This window comes from Mobula birostris, chromosome 20 (assembly GCF_030028105.1).
Source record: "Mobula birostris isolate sMobBir1 chromosome 20, sMobBir1.hap1, whole genome shotgun sequence".
NCBI classification, from domain to species: domain Eukaryota; kingdom Metazoa; phylum Chordata; class Chondrichthyes; order Myliobatiformes; family Myliobatidae; genus Mobula; species Mobula birostris.
The window spans coordinates 27,525,284-27,548,279 of record NC_092389.1 but is presented as its reverse complement, the minus strand read 5'-3'; the positions used below and the strand labels follow the sequence as shown (position 1 = coordinate 27,548,279).

Sequence of the window (22,996 nt, the reverse complement as noted above, 5' to 3'; positions counted from 1 at the left end):
TGTCTGTGAAGGAAGATACAAAATCTTCTAAGCGTTAATTTTCCTCTGTATTAGCCTCGTCTTGCTCCACAATCATATGAACTCCTGTTGGCCGAATAATGCGGTTGGCACCTCTCTGGTGTGATGGTGAGCTGGGAGATCGGCTTGGTGATTTCTGCAATCTGCTGGAAGCAGGAGATCGAGCAGGAGACCTGCTATACCGCCTAGGTGATTGGCCACCTGGTCTTGGGGATCGAGCTGGAGCTATGGAGGGAACGATGAATTCAGCCTGTTCGGCTGTATTCTTGGGATCAATGTGAGAGTCTTCCTCATCATCTGGAGAATCCTGCAAAAGACAACGGGCTGGATTAGAATATTTGAATTTGAGAAACCTTATTGTTTCAGACTCAAGTCCTTAAAAGTTGAATGGATAAGATTAAAAGCAAGCCTGGATACAGTGTTTTAAGGGAGAGAATGTTTGAGTTTTAGAATTGTAGGTGACTGAAAAGACAAAATAAAGCGGTAGGTTTGAATGTCTTGCTGTCATGAGAAGGACCAAGTTAAAGAACAATAACTTGCATTGACGTAGCACCCTTAATACCAAAGTGTCCCAAGGCACTTTACAGGGATGCCATTTTAATAAAACGTTGTATCTAACATATTAAGGAACAAAATATGGTAAAGAACATCTTAAAGGAGAATGCAGAAGTAAAGAAGCAGACAGATTTAGGGAAGAATTCCAGAGGTTAGTGCAGTGGAGGCCAAGGCCATGGTTGCCAATAAAAATTGTGGATGCACAGCAGGAAGAAGTATGTTACTTTTTTTCTGCTGCAAGCGCTTTCAGCTTTTAATAAGTAGACTGTAAACTTACCTACAAGAGGTTTCCAAGATAATGATATATTGAGTGATGAATAACCAGAGGTCAAATTTAAAATCATTAGCAAAAGATCTAATGGGGAAATTAGATCAGTTTTCTATTGCGCAGGATGTTGGGATCCTGATTTCTACTTGATATACATTCATGCTTTAGTATAGGGGGAAAGATAAAGAAGTTTGCAGCTGAACGTGAGAGGAACAGCTTTAAACTTCATGAAGATATAAGTGTTCTCATTAGGGAGGTGGCAAATGGAACTCAGCTCAGAAAAGAGTGAGGAAATGCAGTTGGATAAGACCAAAAGGGCAAGGAAATATATATAGTAATTGACAGAATACCAAGGTTTTAAATAAATAAAGGGAACTTGGAGTCCTCAGACACTTAAGGGCGGCCAGTCATGACAATGAAATGATTTAAAAAAGGCATGTAGGATGCATCTATTAGCCAAGGCTTAAAATAAATGAGCAGCCAGATTACGCAAAAATTGTATACAATGTCAGTTAGATCACAGCATACCAGTGTCTCTACTTCCTCAGAAAGGGCTAAGAAAGTTTGGTATGGCTCTGATGACTCTCACCAATTTTTACCGATGCACCATAGAAAGCATCCTATCCTCTCATGAGCCCTGCAGGGCTCTGCGCCAAGCTGTAGAACGTTGGGTTGCTAGGTTTCTCGAGCACCTGTATTTACTAGTTGTCTTAACTAGAGCTGTTAAGCCCTTGTGCTTTCTGTTTAATCTTGTCAAGTTAATTGTGACTGGCACGCGTTTTTCACATTCTATGACTATTTAATATGGACTCCCGTTTAGCGCTCTTCATGGGGTCCTAGTGTTGAATATGATTTGTCTTGCGGTACGGCTTGGCTGTACCTCCAATGCTCCGTTGGTATACCTATGGATAACCTCTTGTTTCCTTTTCTTCATGGGAGTCTGCTATTCCTCCACACCAGGGTTCAGTCATTGCCAGCACTCACTGCGACGACGATTATCATTTCTCCGCACTTGGGTTCAGTCGCTGCCAGCGCTCACTGTGACAGAAGGACCCCGGCACCATCAAAAGACCCAGCAGAGGTACTACAGTGGTTTGGACATGGTTGGCTGGAGTCGAGGATGCCTTCTTTACTCAGTTCATGTTCTGATTGCCCTCAGTCTATGTTCCAAGCTTCTCCAGCCTACGTTCAAGATTTTTTCTGAGATTCTCTGGGTCGACAAGGTATATTAGATCTCCCATGGTATTCAATGTTTCTGAGCTACATGCAATGTTAAGCTATATTTGCAGTCTTTCCAAGCTACAGTATATGCAGTTTTTCTGAGCTATACTTGCAATGTTTTCAAGTTATATTTGCAATGTTCCCGAGCTATATTTGCAATATTCCCGAGTTATATGCGCAATGTTTCTGAGTTATATGCGCAATTTTCCCAAGTTATATGCGCAAGGTTTCCGAGTTACATGGTCTTTTCCAGGTTTTCCAGCCCTGTCTCAAGAGTATCAGGACTGTCTCAGGTTTTCCAGCCCTGTCTCAAGAGCATCAGGTCTGTTCCAGGTTTTCCAGCTCTGTCTCAAGAGTATTAGGACTGTCCCAGGTTTTCCAGCCCTGTCTCAAGAGCATCAGGTCTGTTCCAGGTTTTCCAGCCCTGTCTCAAGAATATTAGGACTGTTCCAGGTTTTCCAGCCCTGTCTCAAGAGCATCAGGTCTGTCCCGAGTTTTCCAGTCCTGTCTTGAGCCCCCCAGGGCTCTGTGGGCCATCAGGACCTGGCCTTAGGGAGAGAGGTACTGTCATGAGCCCTGCAGGCCTCTGCAGTGAGCTGTAGAACATTGGGTACTAGAATTCTCAAGCACCTGTATTTACTAATTGTTGTCTTACCTAGAGCCGTTAAGCCCTTGTGCTTTCTGTTTAGTCTTGTCAAATTAATAGTGACTGGCACAGATTTGCTGTGATCTATGATTATTTAATACAGATCCCTGTTTAGCGCTCTTCCTGGAGTCCTTACGTTGAGTACGATGTGCCTCACAGTGTCGCTCGGTCGTGTCTCCAATGCCCTGTTGATATACTTATATATAACATCTTGTTTCCATCTCTCCATGGGAGTCTGCCGTTCCTCTGCACCTGGGTTCCGTCATTGCCAGAGTTCACCATGATATATCCAGATGCATCACAGCTTGGTATGACAACTGCTTTGCCCAAGACCACAAGAAGTTGCATAGAGTTGTGAACACACCCCAGTCTATTATAGACACCAACCTCTCATCGTCCATTCACTCTGTCAACACTTCCCACTGTTTTGGCGAAGGAGCCAATACAATTAAGGACCCCTTCGAACCCCTCTCATCAGACAGAAGGTACAAAAACTTGAGTACACTGTCATACAACCAGGCTTAATGACAGCTTCTACCCCACTGTTATAACACTTCTGAATGGACCTCTTATGGGATAAAGATGAATTTTTGATCTCTCCATCTACCTAGTCATAGCCTGTGCACTTAATTTGTCTACCTGCGCAACAATTTTTCTGTAAATATAATACTATTCTGCTTTTTGTCCCCTTTTGTACTACATTGATGTACTTATGGCATGCAAATAAAAGTTTTTCACGCCATCTCAATAAGTGTGACAATATTAAACTAATAAATAATAATAACAATTTGAGTTCTGGTTGGCACATTGTAAGAAAGATGTGATGAAAACTGGCAAGGGTGCAAAGGACATTTATGAACTTACTGCCAGGAAAAGAAAATAGCTACAGGGAATGATTGGTTACACTATGTTAGTTTCTTGGCACAGAGGATCCTGAGGGGAGTTAATTAAAGAGGATAAGACTGTAAAGGGCTGAAATGGAGAGAACAGGAAGGACCTATGGACTGAAACCACGAGGGCACAAATTAAAAAGACTAGAGAGGACAAGAGGAAATTTAAAAAGATGGCAGGGCCGAAATCCTTTTGCATACTGAAACAAAAAATTGGATATTTATTTTATGAGCTGTGACTTGCAGGGCTACAGACCTAGTGCTGAAAGATGGAATGAAGCTGGGTAGCTCTTTGTTTGACTGGCACAGACATAGTGGGCTGAATAGTCTATGTACAAGTTTACTGGAATTCAATGAAACTATCAATGATATTTTAACACATCTTTTTCAAACCTACATAGAAGTGTGTATGTGCTGCTAGACACACAGATTTTATAACTGTTATGTTGTCCCTGATCTACCACTGAGCAGCTGAAATATGTGCCGCAACCAGAGACAAGGTACTGCCTCTCATACCTTTTCTTTGATGACGTATAATCCCTTATGGCTCTTTCGCTCACGTTTGTGCTCTGCTGCTTTTGGTAGCAGTTCTACTGAGAAAGGAATAGAATGGCATAAAATAATTAACAAGATGCTGTTAACTAGTTCTAGATTAAATTTTCACTTTCTGTGAATTCTATAACCCTTAATGTGCCCCAAGGTAAATTCTATTTGTTGAAGGATTTTCTTAAGATTCACGTCAACCTCATCTACTGCTGTTCCTTACTTATCATTCTTGTGATCAAACACAATCCTCATTTTTGAAATCAATGCCAGCTTGTTGCTTCCAGTATTTTTTTTCTTTATCTAGGTATTTGGTACTTCTATCACTAACTAAAGATAACAAAAATGTTGATGACATTAAATGGTTAATATTATTCAATGCTAATTTAACTTTCTAAAGTGGTGGAAAATCCACTGATAGATCACTATTATACATATTCTTGACTTCCCTTTCTATTCACCAACTTTCACAGAAGAGGTTGACCTCATGTCGAATAATGATGTGATGTGCTATCAAGCAGAGGTCTCGCAGCATGGTGTGCTCATAACAACTTGGAGTTTAATGCCATCAAGACAGTGGAAACGAGGATTGACTTCTGCTGACAACCTGCTCCCTTCCTTAGAAATTAATGGTCAGGCTGTATCTGTGGTTGAGTCATTCAAACTCCTGGGGACTACCATTACAAACACACTGAAGTGGGACGCTCATGTTACGCTCATCACTGGGAAAGCCCAGCAGAGATTGTTCTTCCTACACCAGTTTAGGAAACTTAACATCTCAGGGTGTATCCTGATGAATTTTTACTCAGCCATCATTGAGAGTGCTGTGACCACCTCTATCACTGTTTGCTTCCCTGCCGGCTCCTCCCTCTCCAAGTCCAGGGCGAACGAGTGGTCCACTCAGTGGAGAAGATCATTGGCTGCCAGCTACCGACATTAAAAGACCTGTTCATTGCCAGAGCAAAGAAAAGAGCTGAAAATATTACTGCTGTCACCTATTCACCAATTGCCATCAGGTCCATCACTACCAGGGCTACACATCATCTCCAAAGCTTCTTTCCTGTAGCTATCCAGCTTCACAACAAAACCCACTCAGGTGTAATACCCTACCTGTCCCTGTACAACATCATTTAACTGTTCTTCCCTGCTCTCCTTGTTCTGTTGACAACTATTTATTCCGTTCATATCTTCACATACATTTAAGTTTGATTATTGACATTTGCGCATGTGACCGTTATGCTAATTGTTGATTGCTTATGGCTGTTTGCGCTATTGTCTTGTAAATTATTGGTTGCTATTGTGTTGTCTGTTGTGGTATCGGCTTGTGTTTTATGCTTGGCGCCAAATCACAATCACGTGCTGGCCATAAAGTGATTCTGATTCTCAGAAGAAGAAAATTACTTTCAATGTGCTAATCCCATTTTAAATCTTGTAATATTCTATTTCTAACACTAGATGACAGCTGAGGCTTTTTAAACTAGAATCAAACACAAACAAATGAGAGGTAACTTAGAAAGAACTTTAATCTGTGATACCTGTATGATGTGATGCCTATTGGGCACAAGTCCTAGATAAGGAAGCAATACTGTGAGTAGCTAGCAACTTAAACCAGTCTGCAACTCCTAATAAGTAGGTACACTGCTGCTATAGTAGGTGTAGGCATGAGTCACAGATTCGGAGAGTTGTCTATAAGAGAAGCTGATCTGAGAAACAATTATGTCTGGCGCTATATGGATTCTGTGATTTTCTGACACCGCTTGACACCACAGGAGGAGGTAATACAAAGAAGAGTAATCCTGTCTCTGCAAGGTATCAGGAAATCCTCCAGGAATGCACTGTGAGGGCAATGAGAAGAGGGGATATTGGTTAACACCTCTCACAACATACAAAAGGTATGTTAAAACCTTTCACAACATGTGCCCATGACAACAAACCTGATTCTAATTCTGATTCTGATACCATACCAATCAAACATCAAATTCTGGGATTTTATATTCAGTCGCACAAAAAGAATTGAAGAAAACTGATCATTTTCAAATAAGTTTGTGAAATGTCTGAACTTTAGTAAGGACATCTTCCATAAAATCTGCCACCTGGTCCAGCCACCTTGGAGGACTGCATGACAAAGTCTGTCAACCACATGCAAATTATGGCCCATGAGAGATACTATCAGAGTCATAAAGAGAAACAGGTCCTTTGGCTCATTAAGTCTGCATTGATCATCAAATGCTCATTTTTATATAATCCTATGCTTACCCATTTTATCCTCCTCACATTCCTGTCAACTGCACCCAGATTCTATCACTCATCAATACACCAGGGGCAATTTATAGTGGTCAATTAACATACCAACCCACATATTTTTGGAGGGAAACTGGAGCACCCAGAGGAAACTGTGTCACTCCAATCCTTGCACAATGAAGTACTGTATGATTTAACACTTACTGTCCAGTCTGTCTATGTCAAGGTTACCTGATTAAAGGTGGAAATATTTGCAACACCTCACCGTTTTCCATCTACTTCTGCATGAGGGAGGACAGTGGAGCTCTGTTTTAAGGAGATCTAACATGTCATCCTCTCTGGTCAAGAAGCAGTAAGCACATGACTTCATAAGGATTCCAGTTCACTTTACAAGTAACTTTAAGTGTACACATGGTATTTGGCTCTGAGATGCACCATGTCAGAAAGGGATCTCACACTCTCAATGCCCACCTGGGTTGCGACAATGCACAATTTACCACGCTGAACAGAGCCATTTCCTGGCAATTATCATGATATCTTAATTTTCTGTCAGTCCACTGATTCATCTGCATTGAAGCTATTGTGACCGATTAAAGGTTGTCTATTGGGCTGTAAGCGAGACCGGAGGATGAAATTGCTAATACACAGTTCACATGTGCATACAATAAAAACCATAGATCAGAATATTCTTTACAATAATAATTCTGCTGTTCTGATGAAAAGTCAATTGTTTCTCTCTCCTCAGGTGGTGACTAACCCGATGATTGTTTCTAGTATTATCTACTTTGTTGTATAATAATTTCACCGCCAAGATGCCTTTGGAGGACACCTGTAGCATACAGCAGAATGGGTATCATGACTTTTGGTTGTTTTAATATGTAATCCATGCTATTATAGGTTTAGTCTATTCAACAAGAGGAAAATGAGAAGGAGGATGAGGCCTCCTTTTAGACCATAAGATATAGAAACTGAATTAGGCCATTTGGTCCATTGACATGGCTGACCCATTTCCTTCTCAGCCCCAATCTCCTGCTTTTTCCCTGTATCCTTTCTTGTCTGACTAATCAAGAATTTATCAACCTCTGCCTTAAATATACCCAATGACTTGGCCTCCACAGCAAATTCCACAGATTCACCTGTGATTCACCTCTGGCTAAAGAAATTCCTTATTTCCATTTTAAAAGAATACCCCTCTATTCTGAGTCTGTGTCTTCTGGTCTTAGATTGCCCCACCATAGGAAACATCCTCTCCACATCCACTCCACTGAGGCCTTTCAACATTCAATAGCTTTCAATGAGATCCCCTTTTATTCTTCTGAATTCCAACAAGTACAGGTCTAGAGCCAACAAATAGTCCTCATATGATCAGCCTTTCAATCCCTGAATCATTTTCATGAACCTCCTTTGAACCTTCCCCAATGTCAGCACATCCTTTCTTGGAAAAGTAGCCCACAACTGCTCACAATACTCCGTCAGGCCTCACCAGCCCCTTATAAAGCCTCAACATTACATCTTTGCTTTTATATTCTAGTTCTCTTGAAATGAATGCTAACATTGAAGTTGCCTTCCTCACCACCGACTCAACCTGCAAATTAACCTTTAGGGAATCCTGCATGAGGACTCCCAAGTCCCTTTGCACCTCAGATTTTTGCATTTTCTCCCCATTTAGAAAATAGTCTGTGCTTTTATTTCTTCAACCAAAGTTCAACACCATACACTTCCTTACACTGTATTCCATCTGCCACTTCTTTGCCCATTCTCCTAATCTGTCTAAGTCCTACTGTAGCCTCTCTGATTCCTCAACACTACCTATCCCTCCACCCCTCTTCATATCATCTGCAAACTTGGCCACCAAACCATCAATTTTGTCATCTAGATCATTGACATATAACGTAAAAGGATGCGGTTCCAATACAGACCCCTTCTGGTCACTGGCAGCCAACCAGAAAAGGCTCCCTTTATTTCCACTGATTGTCTCCTACCAATCAGCCAATGCTCTATCCATGTTAGTATCTTTCCTGTAATACCATGGATCCTTAACTTGTTAAGCAGCCTCATGTGTGGCACCTTGTCAAAGGCCTTCTGAAAATCTAAATACACAACATCCACTGATTATTCTTTGTCTATCCTGCTTGTTATTTCTTCAAAGAAGTCCATCAAATTTGTCCGGCAAGATTTTTCCTTAAGTAAACCATGCTGACTTTGGCCTGTTTTATCACGTGTCTCCAAGAACCCCGAAATCACATCCTTAACAATCAGCTTCAACATCTTCCCAACTACTGAGGTCAGAGTAACTGGCCTATGATTTCCTTTCTTCTGCCTCCTTCCCTTCTTGAAGAGTGGAGTGACATTTGCAATTTTCCAGTCCTCTGGAACCATGGCAGAATTTATTGATTCTTGATAGATCATTACTAATGCCTCCACAATCTCTTCAGCCACCTCTTTCAGAATCCTAAGGTGTAGACCATCTGGTCCAGGCGACTTATCTACCTTCATTGCTCTTTTGGTCCAGTCTGCCTGTGACAAACTCAAACTCATTCAATTGCACTACCAGTAAGTGCAATCTGAATTGCCCAGTCCACTACACTTTCCATCTTTTCTCAGCCACAGTGCAAAGATAACATTTTTCTAAAAAATATTTTAAAACAAAATTTATAAATTGAAGCATACAAAATTACATAGAAATAGCAAATGATTATATCCTTGTGTAATCCTTTAATGTCTTAGCCTGTTCCAAACGCTACCCGAATGTCTGCTGTAGAAAGCTTCTGACTCACACATCTGCAGATGGCCCTGAAAATCAACTATGTACATATCTGATCTCTGAAGTCCTGTAGACTGTGGTCTATCAGACAACATCAAAGAACCAGCAAAATGGAAATGCAGCGATCATAATTGCTATTGTCATATGAGAGGACAGCAAATTTGTATTTTTTGAATTCAATGCCACTCCCCAAGGTTAGTGCTCTTGTAATGCTGGTGATTATTCAGGGAATACATTGCAGAACTACCATGACAGTCTGAACTTGCTTGATAGAGACTTGAGCCTCCATTGCAGCATCATAATGCTGGATTGCGCTGTCTGTGCTGAACTAGGTGGAGATATTGGTTACCAGATCTACATTTTTAATTGGGTCCACAAGTGTGTTAATGGAGCTGCCTACCTCTATTAAAAAAAAGGTTGGGTTCTAAACTCTATTCAAAGGCTGATGCTAGGTTTGTCAAGATGCCTCTAAGCTTCTTTACACTGCACATAAACTTTTGGTGGAACTGTCAATGCACCAATTTCATTGTGCAATTTTATGTTGTCCTAATAATATATCTCTATCTTCCTTAAGTTAAATCATCCAGGGATTTGGTACCTGCACTACTCTTTCACCTTGCCTTGCCTGTAGACACTTCATACTTGGAGTACACATGTAAATCTGGTCTTTAAGTAGCTAAGATTCTGAACTGCTATCTGTGAGTATTAAATTGAGTGGCAGTGTGTACTTGTATTCTATATCACCTGGTCAGATTCTTGGCCCTCTGAAAGGAAAGGGGCACAGAAGCAGGCTGTGGTGAGAGAAAAGCTGCAGAGAGCTGCTTGCTTGTTCCATTAGCAGCACGTGAATCAGAAGTGATTACGGGCTAAGTGGTATGTGGAAAAGAAGATTAATTCTAAGGACACTATTCTGTATCTAACATGATTATGCCTGTGTCCATGGACAACACAACGATAATTCCAGTTATGACCAAGGCCAGGTGACAGGTCATGTGACCATACCTGTCCCTACCAGTTAATTGGAGCTGTCTATGATTGTGCACCACCTGCAGAGTAAAGAGAAATGTATTGGTTAGTAAGTGTGTAGGTGCACAGCCCACAGTCTATGCAAGCTGTCAGATGTGGATCTGAGACTTTCTGCAGTCCTGTTTGGGCACAGTTGATCATGGTACTGTTAAGTGTGAGGCCTGATTAAGGGATTGTTGGGATGCAAGTGATAGTGTTAGGAACAGAACATCAAAATTAGCCTTTTGAGCTAGTTCAGTCATTTCATGAAATTTTGTCTGATATATAACCCAATTCTACATACCTGATATTTCTTCATATCCTTAAGTAACTTTAGTTAGCAAAAATATATCAATATCAAATTTAAAATTATCAATGGGCCTGGCACTGCCAATTGTGAAAGGGAGCTCTAAACCTGAATCACATTGAGCATTTAAGAAATTCCTAAAATCGCTCCTGAAAGGCGTAAATCTAATTTTTAGTGTATGACCTCCTACCCTTCGTCTGTTCAACAAATTGAAATAATTTATTTTTATCCATCCCTTTAGCTCTCTTTTTTATATATATTAGATAACATTTTAAACTCCAGGTCATACAACTCTAGTTTGTCTAATCTTTCCTTGTAATTTAATGCTTGGTCCAGTTATCATCATGGTAAACCTATTTTGCACTCCTTCGGAGCAATGTATGTTTTCCGAAGGTTTGGTGCTTAAAACTGCTTACATATTTCAGGTATAGTCTAACCAAATCTTTTTATTGCTTTGCAGTTTTTTAAAAATTCCACTGCACTGTACACAAAATCATTGCTCTAGGAGATAAAAATTCCAGATCTATGTTCATTTTTGTATCAAGAAATCCAATTAAATTATTATGCAGGCAATCAATTCGAGTTCTCTCTGCTGTGCTTTGAGAATATTCAGAGCAGTCTCCAGAAGAAAGCATTCTCTTGTGTCAGTGTGTCAGGGAAATGTGCTTCTGCACCACAACAGTCATTCTTTTCGATACACTGAATTAAGATGTCAATTTATATCAAGGTGCTTATGCTGAAACCAAAAAGAATGTTGTAATCCATCTAATCTTCTGTCTTCCATGCTTTAATATTCCAAATCTTCTTCCATCTACACCCTTTACCAGAAAGACAAAGCAATCTGCTCAGTACAATGTTTTATAACCATCCTACCAACTTTGCCGTGTTAAGAAAAAGAAGCTTGCATTCCACAACCTATAACCAACACTCCACACTTTAGATACACTGTACCTTCATGCTTGGCTTGTTCTTCGTTTTGCTCTGTAGGATCTTGGGATCCCTCTTTTTCTCCTTTTCTTTTATTTCTTAATAAACAAGAAAAATAGTGAGGCTTCAAGGGGACAGTCTTTCATGTTGATTTTTATGCATTTTACAGTGAATTGCTCCCATGTGGTTTTCACAATTTCAGATTGCCACAAAATAGTTTATAACCAATGAAGTGCTCTAAATACTGTATAAGGCCTGATGAAGGCTCTCGGCCCAAAACGTCAACTGTTTATTCATTTCCATAGGTACTGCCTGGCCTGCTGAATTCCTGCAGCATTTTGTGTGTGTTACCCTGGATTTTCAGCATCTGCAGAATCTCTTGTGTTTCTAAATATAAGCATTGTTGTGATGCTGGAAGCACCTGGCCAATGTGCATTGCAAGCTTCTGCAAATAGCAAAGGTGCAAAAACTAGATCAAGCTCAAAATTCAAAGTAAATTTATTATCAAATTACATATATGTCACAATATACAACCTGAGATTCATTTTCTTTTGGGCATGCTCAGTCAATCCAAGAAGCACAATAGATTGCACCCAACAGGACAGACAGACAAACAATGTACAAAAGTCAAGAAACTGTGCAAATACAAAAGAAAAATATATAATAATAAATAAATAAGTGATAAATATGAGATGAAAAGTCCTTGAAAGTGATTCCACCGGTTCAGAGATGAAGTTAAGTAAAGTTATTGCCACTGGTTCAAGACTCTGATGGTTGAGGGGTAATAACTGTTCCTGATGGTGAGAGTCCTAAGACTCCTGTTCCTTCTTCCTTCCTGATGGCAACTGTGAGAAGAGAGCATGGCCTGGGTGATGGGGTCCTTGGTGATGGATGCTGCTTTCCTGCAGCAGTACTCTGTGTAGATGTGCTCAATGGTGGAGTGGGCTTTACCGTGATGGACCGGGCCATATCCATTACTCCTTGTAGGACTTTCTGTTCAAGGTAATTGTTATCAATAAGCAGATTATTTGTTTAGTATATCATTACTGCTTGAAGGAGTTTGTATGATGAGGGTTGAATATTGGTTTGTCTATCAGGAGGAATACCAATGCTCTTTCTCCTACAGTGTCATAGGATCCTCCTGTCAGGCTGCATGTGTGGCATATATTTATGGTACAGTGAGGGGTATTTCTGCAATGCAACATTTTGGCATTGAGAAATCAAGAAAGGCTCTCTCTTGTCACTCAAGCCAATTAGCAGGGCATTTGACTCCAGTAAAGCTCCTCTTAAAGTGCAAGCATTCAGGGAAGGCAATGATGCTTTTACAGACACTACCATGGCAACTTCCTGCCATGAAGGCATTTCTTATCAGAGATCTTTCTCTTTTTTAGTGGTAATTTCTAATCTAAAGTAGAAAAAAAAACACTTTTCTTTCTGCAGAATTTCTTCTGGCGCTTCTTTGCACCAAGGTACAAATTGCTGAAATCACCTGGAGGTTATGTTGACTAGTATTCCATTCTGGGTCAGTCTGCTTGCAGTTTGTTTGGCCCAATGCCCAGCCTATTAAATAACACTCAGTTTGAGCCTTCTGTGTAATTAAAAGTTGTTTTATTCTGTGAGAGAACAGGAAAAGTCATGCTTCAGACCAACATGGTTGAAAATTTCACCAGGAATCAATCTTAAGCTTTATTATACCGTTGATGTCATTTGAGTCAGATGGACAAGAAGAAAACAGCACAAGGGTATGCAAATTCCTTATGCCAAGAAGTCCTTCATTGTTAACATGTGGTGTTAACTTATGCAGAACTGTCTGCAAAATAATGTGATTAATGTTGCACTCAAGCGATTTTTGTCCACACAATGTCGATTTTTGGGCATTGTGCAAACAATTTTTTTCACATGATTTCTCATAAAGAGGAAACGTGAACTCTATAGGGCATCCAGTAATGGGACTTTGTTGTGTTAAAGTATAAATCCATAAAGAAGAATGAAGAACCCAAGAGCTGTTATATGTGGCAGTCACTTATCAGTAGTCAGGTGAAAAAACATATAATCATAGGAAATATGAATAGGGATAGCTATTCAGCTCTTCCTGGCTGCTTCACATTGAATACAGTGACTAATACTACATTTCTATCCTTTCTCAAATCCTTGGAGCCTTCTGTGTCTGGAAATCTATCCACTTCTTACATATACTGTATTCAGTGACGACCTCCACTGCCTCTGGAGTAGAAAATTCAGATGTTCACCCCCTCTGAGTGAAGATATTTCTCATCTCAATTTTAAATGCTTCACTCATTTTCTTGACACTTGACCCCTCTAGAACGACCAACCCCCACTTGGTCCTAGCCAGAGGCAACATCCTGTCTGTCTAGCCCTGTCAAAATTTTGTATGTTTCAAAAAGTTTCCCTGTCAGTCTTCTAAACTCTAAAGAATACAGGCCTAGCCAACTCAATCTTTCCTCGTACACAGTCTTAAAAAACACCGTAAAAATGTAAGCCACAAACTACTGTTGAGATCAGGATATAAATGATCAGTACACTCTAGATCACGTGAGATATATCTGATATCTGAGATCAGTCACTGATACTAGGAATGAGGTCTAGCCATTATCATGTAATATTGCATTTCCCCCGTATTTGCTCAGCTAACCAACTTGAATAAATTGTTTGAAATCTCTTTGTGTCCTCTTCCCATCTCATAATATCGCCCAGTTTTATGCCATCAGCAAATTTCAAAATATTACATTATGTAGAAATGTAGACATGCATAGGAAAACAAACATTAAACTGAAATATTACTGACTCACAGACTGGAGTTAGCTGCAGTACTGAACTTAATGTAGCTCTTATGATAGATAGGTAAATTACTCCAACAAGAACACATTATCTCCAAACTTAAGACAAACTGTGAGCTTAGGGTTTCATACAGGAATTGCCCCAGACAGCTAGAGGTGAAAAACTATGTTGAATGGAATATAAATCCTCATTTACCAATCTAGCTTCAAAAGCCATGCATTCTTAAAAACTGTGAACAGACAGATGTGCATTTCAGATTGAAGACACTTCACCTGATAAAGGGTTTTCAACCTGAATCTCTAAATGAGCTTCACACCAGCTAGGAATTCTATTGCATTTTGGTGTATATGACAATACACTAATCTGAATCTAAAACTGAATCAAATTCTACTTTGCCATACGTCTGATGAAGCTGTTGATGTCTATACATGTGGAAAAGTGACTCTCAAGTAGTTCACTTCATAGCACGCAGTTGCCAGCAGTAGTGGCAAATACTGCTCACCTTAAATGCCGTGAGAAAGTGATTCTCCAATAGTTTGATACAACTGGGTACTTTATGAGAAAACCTCATGAGAAACAGAAAAGAAGAGCATTTTTTAAATGGTGAGATTGGTTATGTTGATGTTCAAAGAAAACCAGGTGTCATTTAGATATTAATAAGTCACTGAAAGCCAGCAAGTGATTATGAAGGCAAAGAGTATATTATACATGTTGTAAAATTTCCTTATCTCTGCTTTTAAATCCTCTTAAAATAATAATAACATAGGTTTTACTACATTTGTATAGATCTGTGGTTGAACTATACATAGGGTCTGCATAATGTTCTGGTCTCCTTACCTTAGAATGTACTTGGCATGGTGGGGGAGTACAGTGAAGATTCACTAAGTGAGTTCCAAGGATGTTGGGTTTGTCATATGAAGAGAGATTCAGAGGACTAGGTGTATATACTCTGTAGTTCAGAAGGATGAGTGGATATCTCATCAAAACTTGGAAAGTTCTTGTACATTATGACAGGATGGATGCAGGGTAAGTGTGTTCCCTGTGTTCCCTGGCTGGAGACTTCAGAAGCAGAGTCACAGGTCTCAGACTTGGGGGGTGGGGGGTGGTCACTCAGGACTGAGATGAGGAGGAACTACTTCACCCAAATTGTGATGAATCTTTGGAATTCTGTATGCTGGAGAGTGGTGTACTCAGATGTTGAGTTTGTTCAAAACAAAGAGATCCATAGATTTCCAGACATAAAGGGAATCAAGGGACAAGGGAATGAAGCAATGAGGTAAAAAAAAATCAGCAGTGATCTTGATGAATGATAGAGCAGACTTAAGGAATCGGATGGCCTATTTTTTATGTTTTCGTGAGACTGTTAAGAAACAAACACTGCAAAGTGGGACTGGTTTCATTTAAAAGAACAGCTGAAGTTGTTTTAAATGAAACCATTTGGACAGGTAGTTGGATGAGAAAGGCATAGAGGTATAAGGGCCTAATATGGGCAAATGGGATTAGCATAGGTAGGCATCATATGAGGGGTGATTGATAAGTTTGTGGCCTAAGGTAGAAGGAGTCAATTTTAGAAAACGTAGCACATTTATTTTTCAACACAATCCCCTCCTACATTTACACATTTAGTCCAACAGTCATGGAGCATATGGATCTTGGACCTCCAGAAAGTGTCCACAGATGGGTGATTGATAGAAGGAGATGAGTTATACAGCTCTCGTTACATGCACATGCAGTTCAACTCTTTGAGTGATTATGCAGAAAGTTTGAAGTTAATAACCCATCTCCTTCTACCTTAGGCCACGACCTTATCAATCACCCCTGGTATTTGGCATGGATGAGGTGGACCAAAGGGCCCTTTTCTGTGGTGTATGATTCTATGAGTAGGTTTCTTGCTCTGAAAGAACAAGTTGAAGTAATGCAATATTTATATAGATTTTTATTTCCATATTCTTAACTTAATTAGAATTCTCCATCTGCCTATGCAGGATTTGAATTCAGGTTACTAACTCAGTACACTCACACTTCTTTCTAATGAATCATTCTGTAAGCACAGAAACAGGCAGAGAAAAACATAAAAGCAGGAACCTCAAATAAGTCTTACTTTTTTGATGGTTTCCAGCAAGCACACACAGTAACCAAGGTTACCAGAATGAAAATGCCTCCTGTAGAAAGGATAATGTACAAAGAACTCCGCCCTATAAGAAACACAAACACATCATTATTTGTACTTCATGCTTCTGAATTATAATTGAAACCATCTTAACTACAAATAGAAGAACATTACAAAGGAATTACTGTTCTGGAAGAGGACATACTTCCTGATGTGCACTGTAAAAGTATTATCTATTTTTGTCTCAATTACATTCATGATATTCATATGAAATGCTTCAAATTTTCTGTATCTAAAACCATTCCTTGCTGGCCATTCCCGATTCTAATCACTCTCATCATTAAAATGAATTCTTCTAACTTCATCTTTCTTATGACCTTTTTTATCTATTCAAGGGATGTGGGCTTTTCAGGCTGAGCCAGCACTTAATTGCCCCATCCCTATTTGCCCTTGGGAATGCGATGGTGAGCTAGTCCTGGAGGTGTGGGCATACCCACAATGTTGTTGAATGTACAAGGAATTCAGGTTTGATCTGGCCAAGGCCTTATATAGTTGCTCTTAAGAATCAGTTCAGGATTCAGCACTAGAAGGTGAGATTAATACGGGTGGCTGTCCCTGGCTGATGTGGATGTGGTGAACTGAACAGCTTGTGCCCATGCTGTATGAGTCCATGACTATTATCTACCCTTAAATGCTTCTGAGCTAATTGTCTTTTGGCAATACTGAAAAGCTATGATATTTGACATGCTTTTGTAAATGTCAGCATATTTTCATTTTGCTATCCACACTATCCATCTATATATCCTCCCAGTTTCTCAGATTGTGTCCTGTCGATCCTGAGTGTTCCTCTAAATATTGCTTTTGTACTTACTGTACACAGTCAGTTTCACCGGCGTGCTTCGAGAGCTGCTGATTGGATTCTCCACGGCGCAGCTGTAAATGTCATCATCAGTTACGTGGATCTGTGAGATGGTCAGTATTTTCTGATCGCTGGACAAGGAGAACCTTTCATCACTTTCTAGGGGTTTTCCTCCTTTCAGCCATGTATATATTGGTTTTGTTCCATTTTCATGTGAACAGTTTAATGTTACGTATTCACTCAGTTCCAGAACTGTGGAGGATGATAAGACCACCACGGGCTTCGTCACAGGGACTGGGTAATCCAAGGTAGAAAACAGACAATGGGCACAAGGCTGTAAAACACAGAGTGTCCCATACAACAACAACAATAACCGCTTGCAATTATATAATCTTTTGGGGAGCATAATTAGTCAGAGGCAAAGTTAGAAACTAATTGGTACTGGGTGGGGGAACTGGTGGTGTAGTTGCACTTGCGTGATGAGTGAATGGGGCTTAGTGGACTCTGGCAGCAGAATTTTAAATGCGTCGAATAACTCAGTGGGTGGCAGCTGAAAAACTGGCCAGGAAAAAGGATGTGTCGGCATTGGGGAGGGTTTAGAGGAGGTTTACAGGAATAATCTTGGGAATGAAAGGGTCAGTGTATGAGGATCATTTGATGGCTCTGGGCTGGTACTCCCTGGAGTTTAGAAGAATGAGGGGCGATCTCATTTAAACCTACCAAATACTGAAAGGCCTAGGCAGAATAAACATGGAGAGGATGCTTCCATTTGTGGAAGAGTCCAGGACCAGAGGGCACAGCCTCAGAACACACAGATGTCTCTTTAGAACAGTTGAGGAGGAATTTCTTCAGCCAGAGGGTGGTGAATCTGTAGAATTCATTGCCACAGACAGCTGTGGAGGCCAAGTCATTGGGTATATTTAAAGCAAAGGTCGATAGGTTCTTGATTAGTAAATCTACGGCAGGACAGTTATTTTATTATATTTAACAAGACATCAGAATATAAATTGGGAACATAGCAGATGTCAAACTTTCCCCTAATTGATTCATTTGTATCGGGGAGCTACAACGTCAAGAGAGTCAGAAATCAATACAGCTGGCATATTGTATTTAAAATTCAGGAGCATAGTTTATTTGTTGAGGTACTACTGCTGGCAGGTATGAGTCTGGATACAACTTGCTCTCTTTGCTGTTACATTACACAAAAATCTTTTGGCATATTAGGAATCCAAGTCTTGCAGAAGCCTAACTTCATTTTTACCTGATACCTGTACAGCAGTATTTTAGAGCAGGGAGAATGACAACTCCATTAGAAGCAAGAAGTGATACACCTTCCCTCACACATCCAGGAATACAGAGTACAAATGAACTATGTGGCTCGGTGACACAGTATTGCCTGGCTCTGGTCTGAGCCGTTCTGATCAGGAGAATGATAGGTCTTGCTTCCACCCAGCTGAGTTTTCAGAATTCAATCAAAAAGGAGTTAGGGTGCATTACATTTAGCTAGGATGCCCTTGGATTTGGGCTTCAACACCTCAGACCTAATCTCCATCCCCATGTAAATGAAAGTAATTTTTCCTTTCCCTTCCATGTGATCAACAAAAGCTGGATAAGGACAGCATTGGCAGGGATCTTTCTCTCCCTAAAGTTGGATACCCGCTGAAGCTCACTGTCCCCTACACTCATACATTAAGAATGGATATTTAGCAGAAGTTGCTGGTGACCATGAAACTGTGATAAATACAATTTGCTGCTTTCGTAAGAGCAGAAGGATTAAAGTGGAGGAGAATGCAAAATTATATTTTTGTGGGAAATAAATTAGGTTTACTTAAATACCCCTGCAACACACATCAAAGTTGCTGGTGAATGCAGCAGGCCGGGCAGCATCTCTAGGAAGAGGTATAGTCGACGTTTCAGGCCGAGACCCTTTGTCAGGACTAACTGAAGGAAGAGCTAGTAAGAGATTTGAAAGTGGGAGGGGGAGGGGGAGATCGAAAATGATAGGAGAAGACAGGAGGGGGAGGGATAGAGCCAAGAGCTGGACAGGTGATTGGCAAAGGGGATATGAGAGGATCATGGGACAGGAGGTCCGGGGAGAAAGAAAAGGGGGAGGGGGGAAACCCAGAGGATGGGGAAGGGGTATAGTGAGAGGGACAGAGGGAGAAAAAGGAGAGAGAGAGGGGGAAAAGCACGAATAATAATAAATAAATAAATAACAGATGGAGTACGAGGGGGAGGTGGGGCATTAGCGGAAGTTAGAGAAGTCGATGTTCATGCCATCAGGTTGGAGGCTACCCAGACGGAATATAAGGTGTTGTTCCTCCAACCTGAGTGTGGCTTCATCTTTACAGTGCCGTGGATAGACATGTTAGAATGGATAGACATGCTAGAATGGGAATGGGATGTGGAATTAAAATGTGTGGCCACTGGGAGATCCTGCTTTCTCTGGCGGACAGAGCGTAGATGTTCAGCAAAGCGGTCTCCCAGTCTGCGTCGGGTCTCGTCAATATATAAAAGGCCACATCGGGAGCACTGGATGCAGTATATCACCCCCGTCGACTCACAGGTGAAGTGTTGCCTCACCTGGAAGGACTGTTTGGGGCCCTGAATGGTGGTAAGGGAGGAAGTGTAAGGGCATGTGTAGCACTTGTTCTGCTTACAAGGATAAGTACCAGGAGGGAGATCGGTGGGGAGGGATGGCGGGGATATGAATGGACAAGGAAGTCGCGTAGGGAGTGATCCCTGTGGAAAGCAGAGAGAGGGGGGAAGGAAAGATGTGCTTAGTGGTGGGATCCCGTTGGAGGTGGCGGAAGTTACGGAGAATAATATATTGAACTCGGAGGCTGGTGGGGTGGTAGGTGAGGACCAGGGGAACCCTATTCCTAGTGGGGTGGTGGGAGGATGGAGTGAGAGCAGATGTGCGTGAAATGGGGGAGATGCGTTTGAGAGCAGAGTTGATGGTGGAGGAAGGGAAGCCCCTTTCTTTAAAAAAGGAGGACATCTCCCTCGTCCTAGAATGAAAAGCCTCATCCTGAGAGCAGATGCGGCAGAGACGGAGGAATTGCGAGAAGGGGATGGCATTTTTGCAAGAGACAGGGTGAGAAGGGGAATAGTCCAGATAGCTGTGAGAGTCAGTAGGCTTATAGTAGACATCAGTAGATAAGCTGTCTCCAGAGATAGAGAAAGAAAGATCTAGAAAGGGGAAGGAGGTGTCAGAAATGGACCAGGTAAACTTGAGGGCAGGGTGAAAGTTGGAGGCAAAGTTAATGAAGTCAACGAGTTCTGCATGCGTGCAGGAAGCAGCGCCAATGCAGTCGTCGATGTAGCGAAGGGAAAGTGGGGGACAGATACCAGAATAGGCACGGAACATAGATTGTTCCACAAAGCCAACAAAAAGGCAGGGATAGCTAGGGCCCACACGGGTGCCCATAGCTACACCTTTAGTTTGAAGGAAGTGGGAGGAGCCAAAGGAGAAATTATTAAGAGTAAGGACTAATTCTGCTAGACGGAGCACAGTAGAACTGTTAGGTCTGGAATCCAAAAAGAAGCGGAGAGCTTTGAGACCTTATTTATTTATATACACATATTCTTTCTCTCTCTCTCTCCTTTTTCTGCCTCTGTCCCTCTCACTATACCCCTTGCCCATCCTCTGGGTTTTCCCCCCCTCCCCCTTTTCCTTCTCCCTAGGCCTCCTGTCCCATGATCCTCTCATATCCCCTTTGCCAATCACCTGTCCAGCTCTTGGCTCCATCCCTCCCCCTCCTGTCTTCTCCTATCATTTTGGATCTCCCCCTCCCCCTCCCACTTTCAAATCTCTTACTAGCTCTTCTTTCAGTTAGTCCTGACGAAGGGTCTTGGCCTGAAACGTCGACTGTACCTCTTCCTAGAGATGCTGCCTGGCCTGCTGCGTTCACCAGCAACTTTGATTTGTGTTGCTTGAATTTCCAGCATCTGCAGAATTCCTTGTGTTTGTGTTACTTAAATATATATCAGAATATAATTGCTTCAATGGTCTGCCGGCTACTTACTATCGACAGTTAAATTGAGTGTTTGCACTGCGGTGGAGGCATCATCCGTGATTGCAATCTCAACTTCATACATTCCCTCGTCGGTTGGCTGCAGGTTGTGGATCAACAGAGACCCATTGCGGAAGACCACAATACGATCCTTGTACTCTGGCCGTAACTTGCCCAGGATACGGGTACCATAGGACTGGACCAAAGGGATAGGCTTGTCTCTCTTCAACTGCCACTGAATGACAGGAATCTCAGAACTGCTGGCTGTGTACTGTATAGAAAGTAAGACCGAGCCTCCCACAACACCATGGGTGGTGTAAGCTTGTGTTGTTATATTCACGCCCTCTGCTCCCACTGAAAACAATAATAAGAAATAATGTAAATAATAAGAAAGCATTATCAACAAAAATCCAGCGAGTGAACACTAGAGAGCAGCACTGATGAGAGGGCCAGCCCCCAACCCAGCATGGACTCCAGTGAGCCTGCCATGCCTTTGCTCTCTTTCACACGGCCACCAGCGTCTCCTCCCTTGGGCGGGCAATGCCGCGGGACAAGGGTCTGGTCTGCGCAACAACCAAGGCCACGCAACTCTTCCGCCTTCAGTCTCGCCAATGAACCAATGAACCAGATTTGCAGTATTCTACATTACCAATGTCCAAAACAATTATTTACACCTTTTGTTGGACTGCACACCATCTCTGTGCACCACCTCTGATGCCTTCTTCCCTGGGTGCCTGTAGTATGCAGCGACACAATATGCAACAAGTCCACTTCCAGCGCTGCTATCTGAGGTGGTGTTAGGGCATATTCTGTAGTTAGGGTAAATAGCAAATATTAATTTCAACAGCAACCAACCTTCAGATCTGAATATGGAATGTAGATTGAATTTAAAATGTAGCTCAGATCAATGGTCTTCCTGAAGCTGCATTTTAGAGTGAATTGCCAACCAGGAAACATCCAATTGACTGAGATGTCTGCATAGGCATGAATGCAATCGACACCCTTTTGCATGAGTACAACTCAGGGACCACAGTAATTAACACTCAATTTGGGTGTGTTGGTGGGAAGACCTATGAATTTAGAAAATTACATGTAACTCAAAAGAAGCATTATGAGGGCATTGTAACTATAGAAATTGTCCTGTTACCTTTGTCCTTTAACATATAAAAATGCGCTGTAATTTTGGATTAAGGAGTCTGTCTCCCTTGAATGACTCCAATGACTGTCAGCTTGTGTGTGTCCCAAATAAAGACTTTTATATCTACCAGCTGCGTTTCTCTGGTGACTTCGTTCACAGTTACGACAGGTAAATCTCCAGTACTTGGTGCTCTTAGTATCCAGTAGTGTCTTGCAATTGTAAAAAACACATAAAGGACAGACAATTGCACCAGAGAGGCCACCACAATTGAGTGTGCCACCTTCTTACCAGAAAGCCAGTGGAGCATCTGAGATGCAGTCTCTGCTTTAGATTTGGAAATGTAAAAAGGAGAGAAAGGCCCCACAAACAGATCTTATGAGACAAATATTAGGGCAGAACACCAAGAACTCCACTGTTCTATTCTATTAATGTGTGATTCTTCTGTGTCCACCTGAGTAGAAAGGTGGATTTTGAAGTTTAAAAGTACAGCACTTTGACCAGTGGATCACTCTACAGGGTAGGAGTTATCATCATCGATTATGAACTTGTTTATGAGATAATAATTAATTTTCTCCCCAAATTTCATCATTGTGATACTAATTCACGATGAGATACAGGAAATTCTATATTTGATCCAACCACTTTGTTCTCATGCCTGGGCCTATTTTGAATGCTGGCAAACTACGACA

General features: G+C 41.3%; 1 protein-coding gene across 1 annotated transcript; it reads right to left on the bottom strand.

The window, feature by feature from the left end:
• Window positions 1–34: 34 nt before the first annotated feature.
• Window positions 35–21,262, bottom strand: LOC140185530 (hepatic and glial cell adhesion molecule-like). Its single transcript, XM_072238861.1, has 6 exons — window positions 21,182–21,262; window positions 17,166–17,447; window positions 16,286–16,379; window positions 11,410–11,483; window positions 4,115–4,191; window positions 35–325 (listed from the first exon to the last, which is right to left on the bottom strand). Exons 1-6 carry the CDS (start codon window positions 21,252–21,254, stop codon window positions 35–37), a joined length of 891 nt encoding a protein of 296 aa, XP_072094962.1. The 5' UTR covers window positions 21,255–21,262.
• Window positions 21,263–22,996: the final 1,734 nt, after the last annotated feature.

What these genes read in the sequence shown, in the direction of transcription:
- LOC140185530 (XM_072238861.1), bottom strand. Translation starts at nt 21,254, where the DNA reads ATGTATGAAGTTGAGATTGCAATCACGGATGATGCCTCCACCGCAGTG. An exon ending in GGTGAAACTGACTGTGTACA is followed by an intron (nt 16,380 to 17,165) that starts GTAAGTACAAAA and finishes TGTTTCTTATAG; the next exon opens with GGCGGAGTTCTTTGTACATT. An exon ending in AGAACAAGCCAAGCATGAAG is followed by an intron (nt 4,192 to 11,409) that starts GTACAGTGTATC and finishes TTCCTTTCTCAG; the next exon opens with TAGAACTGCTACCAAAAGCA.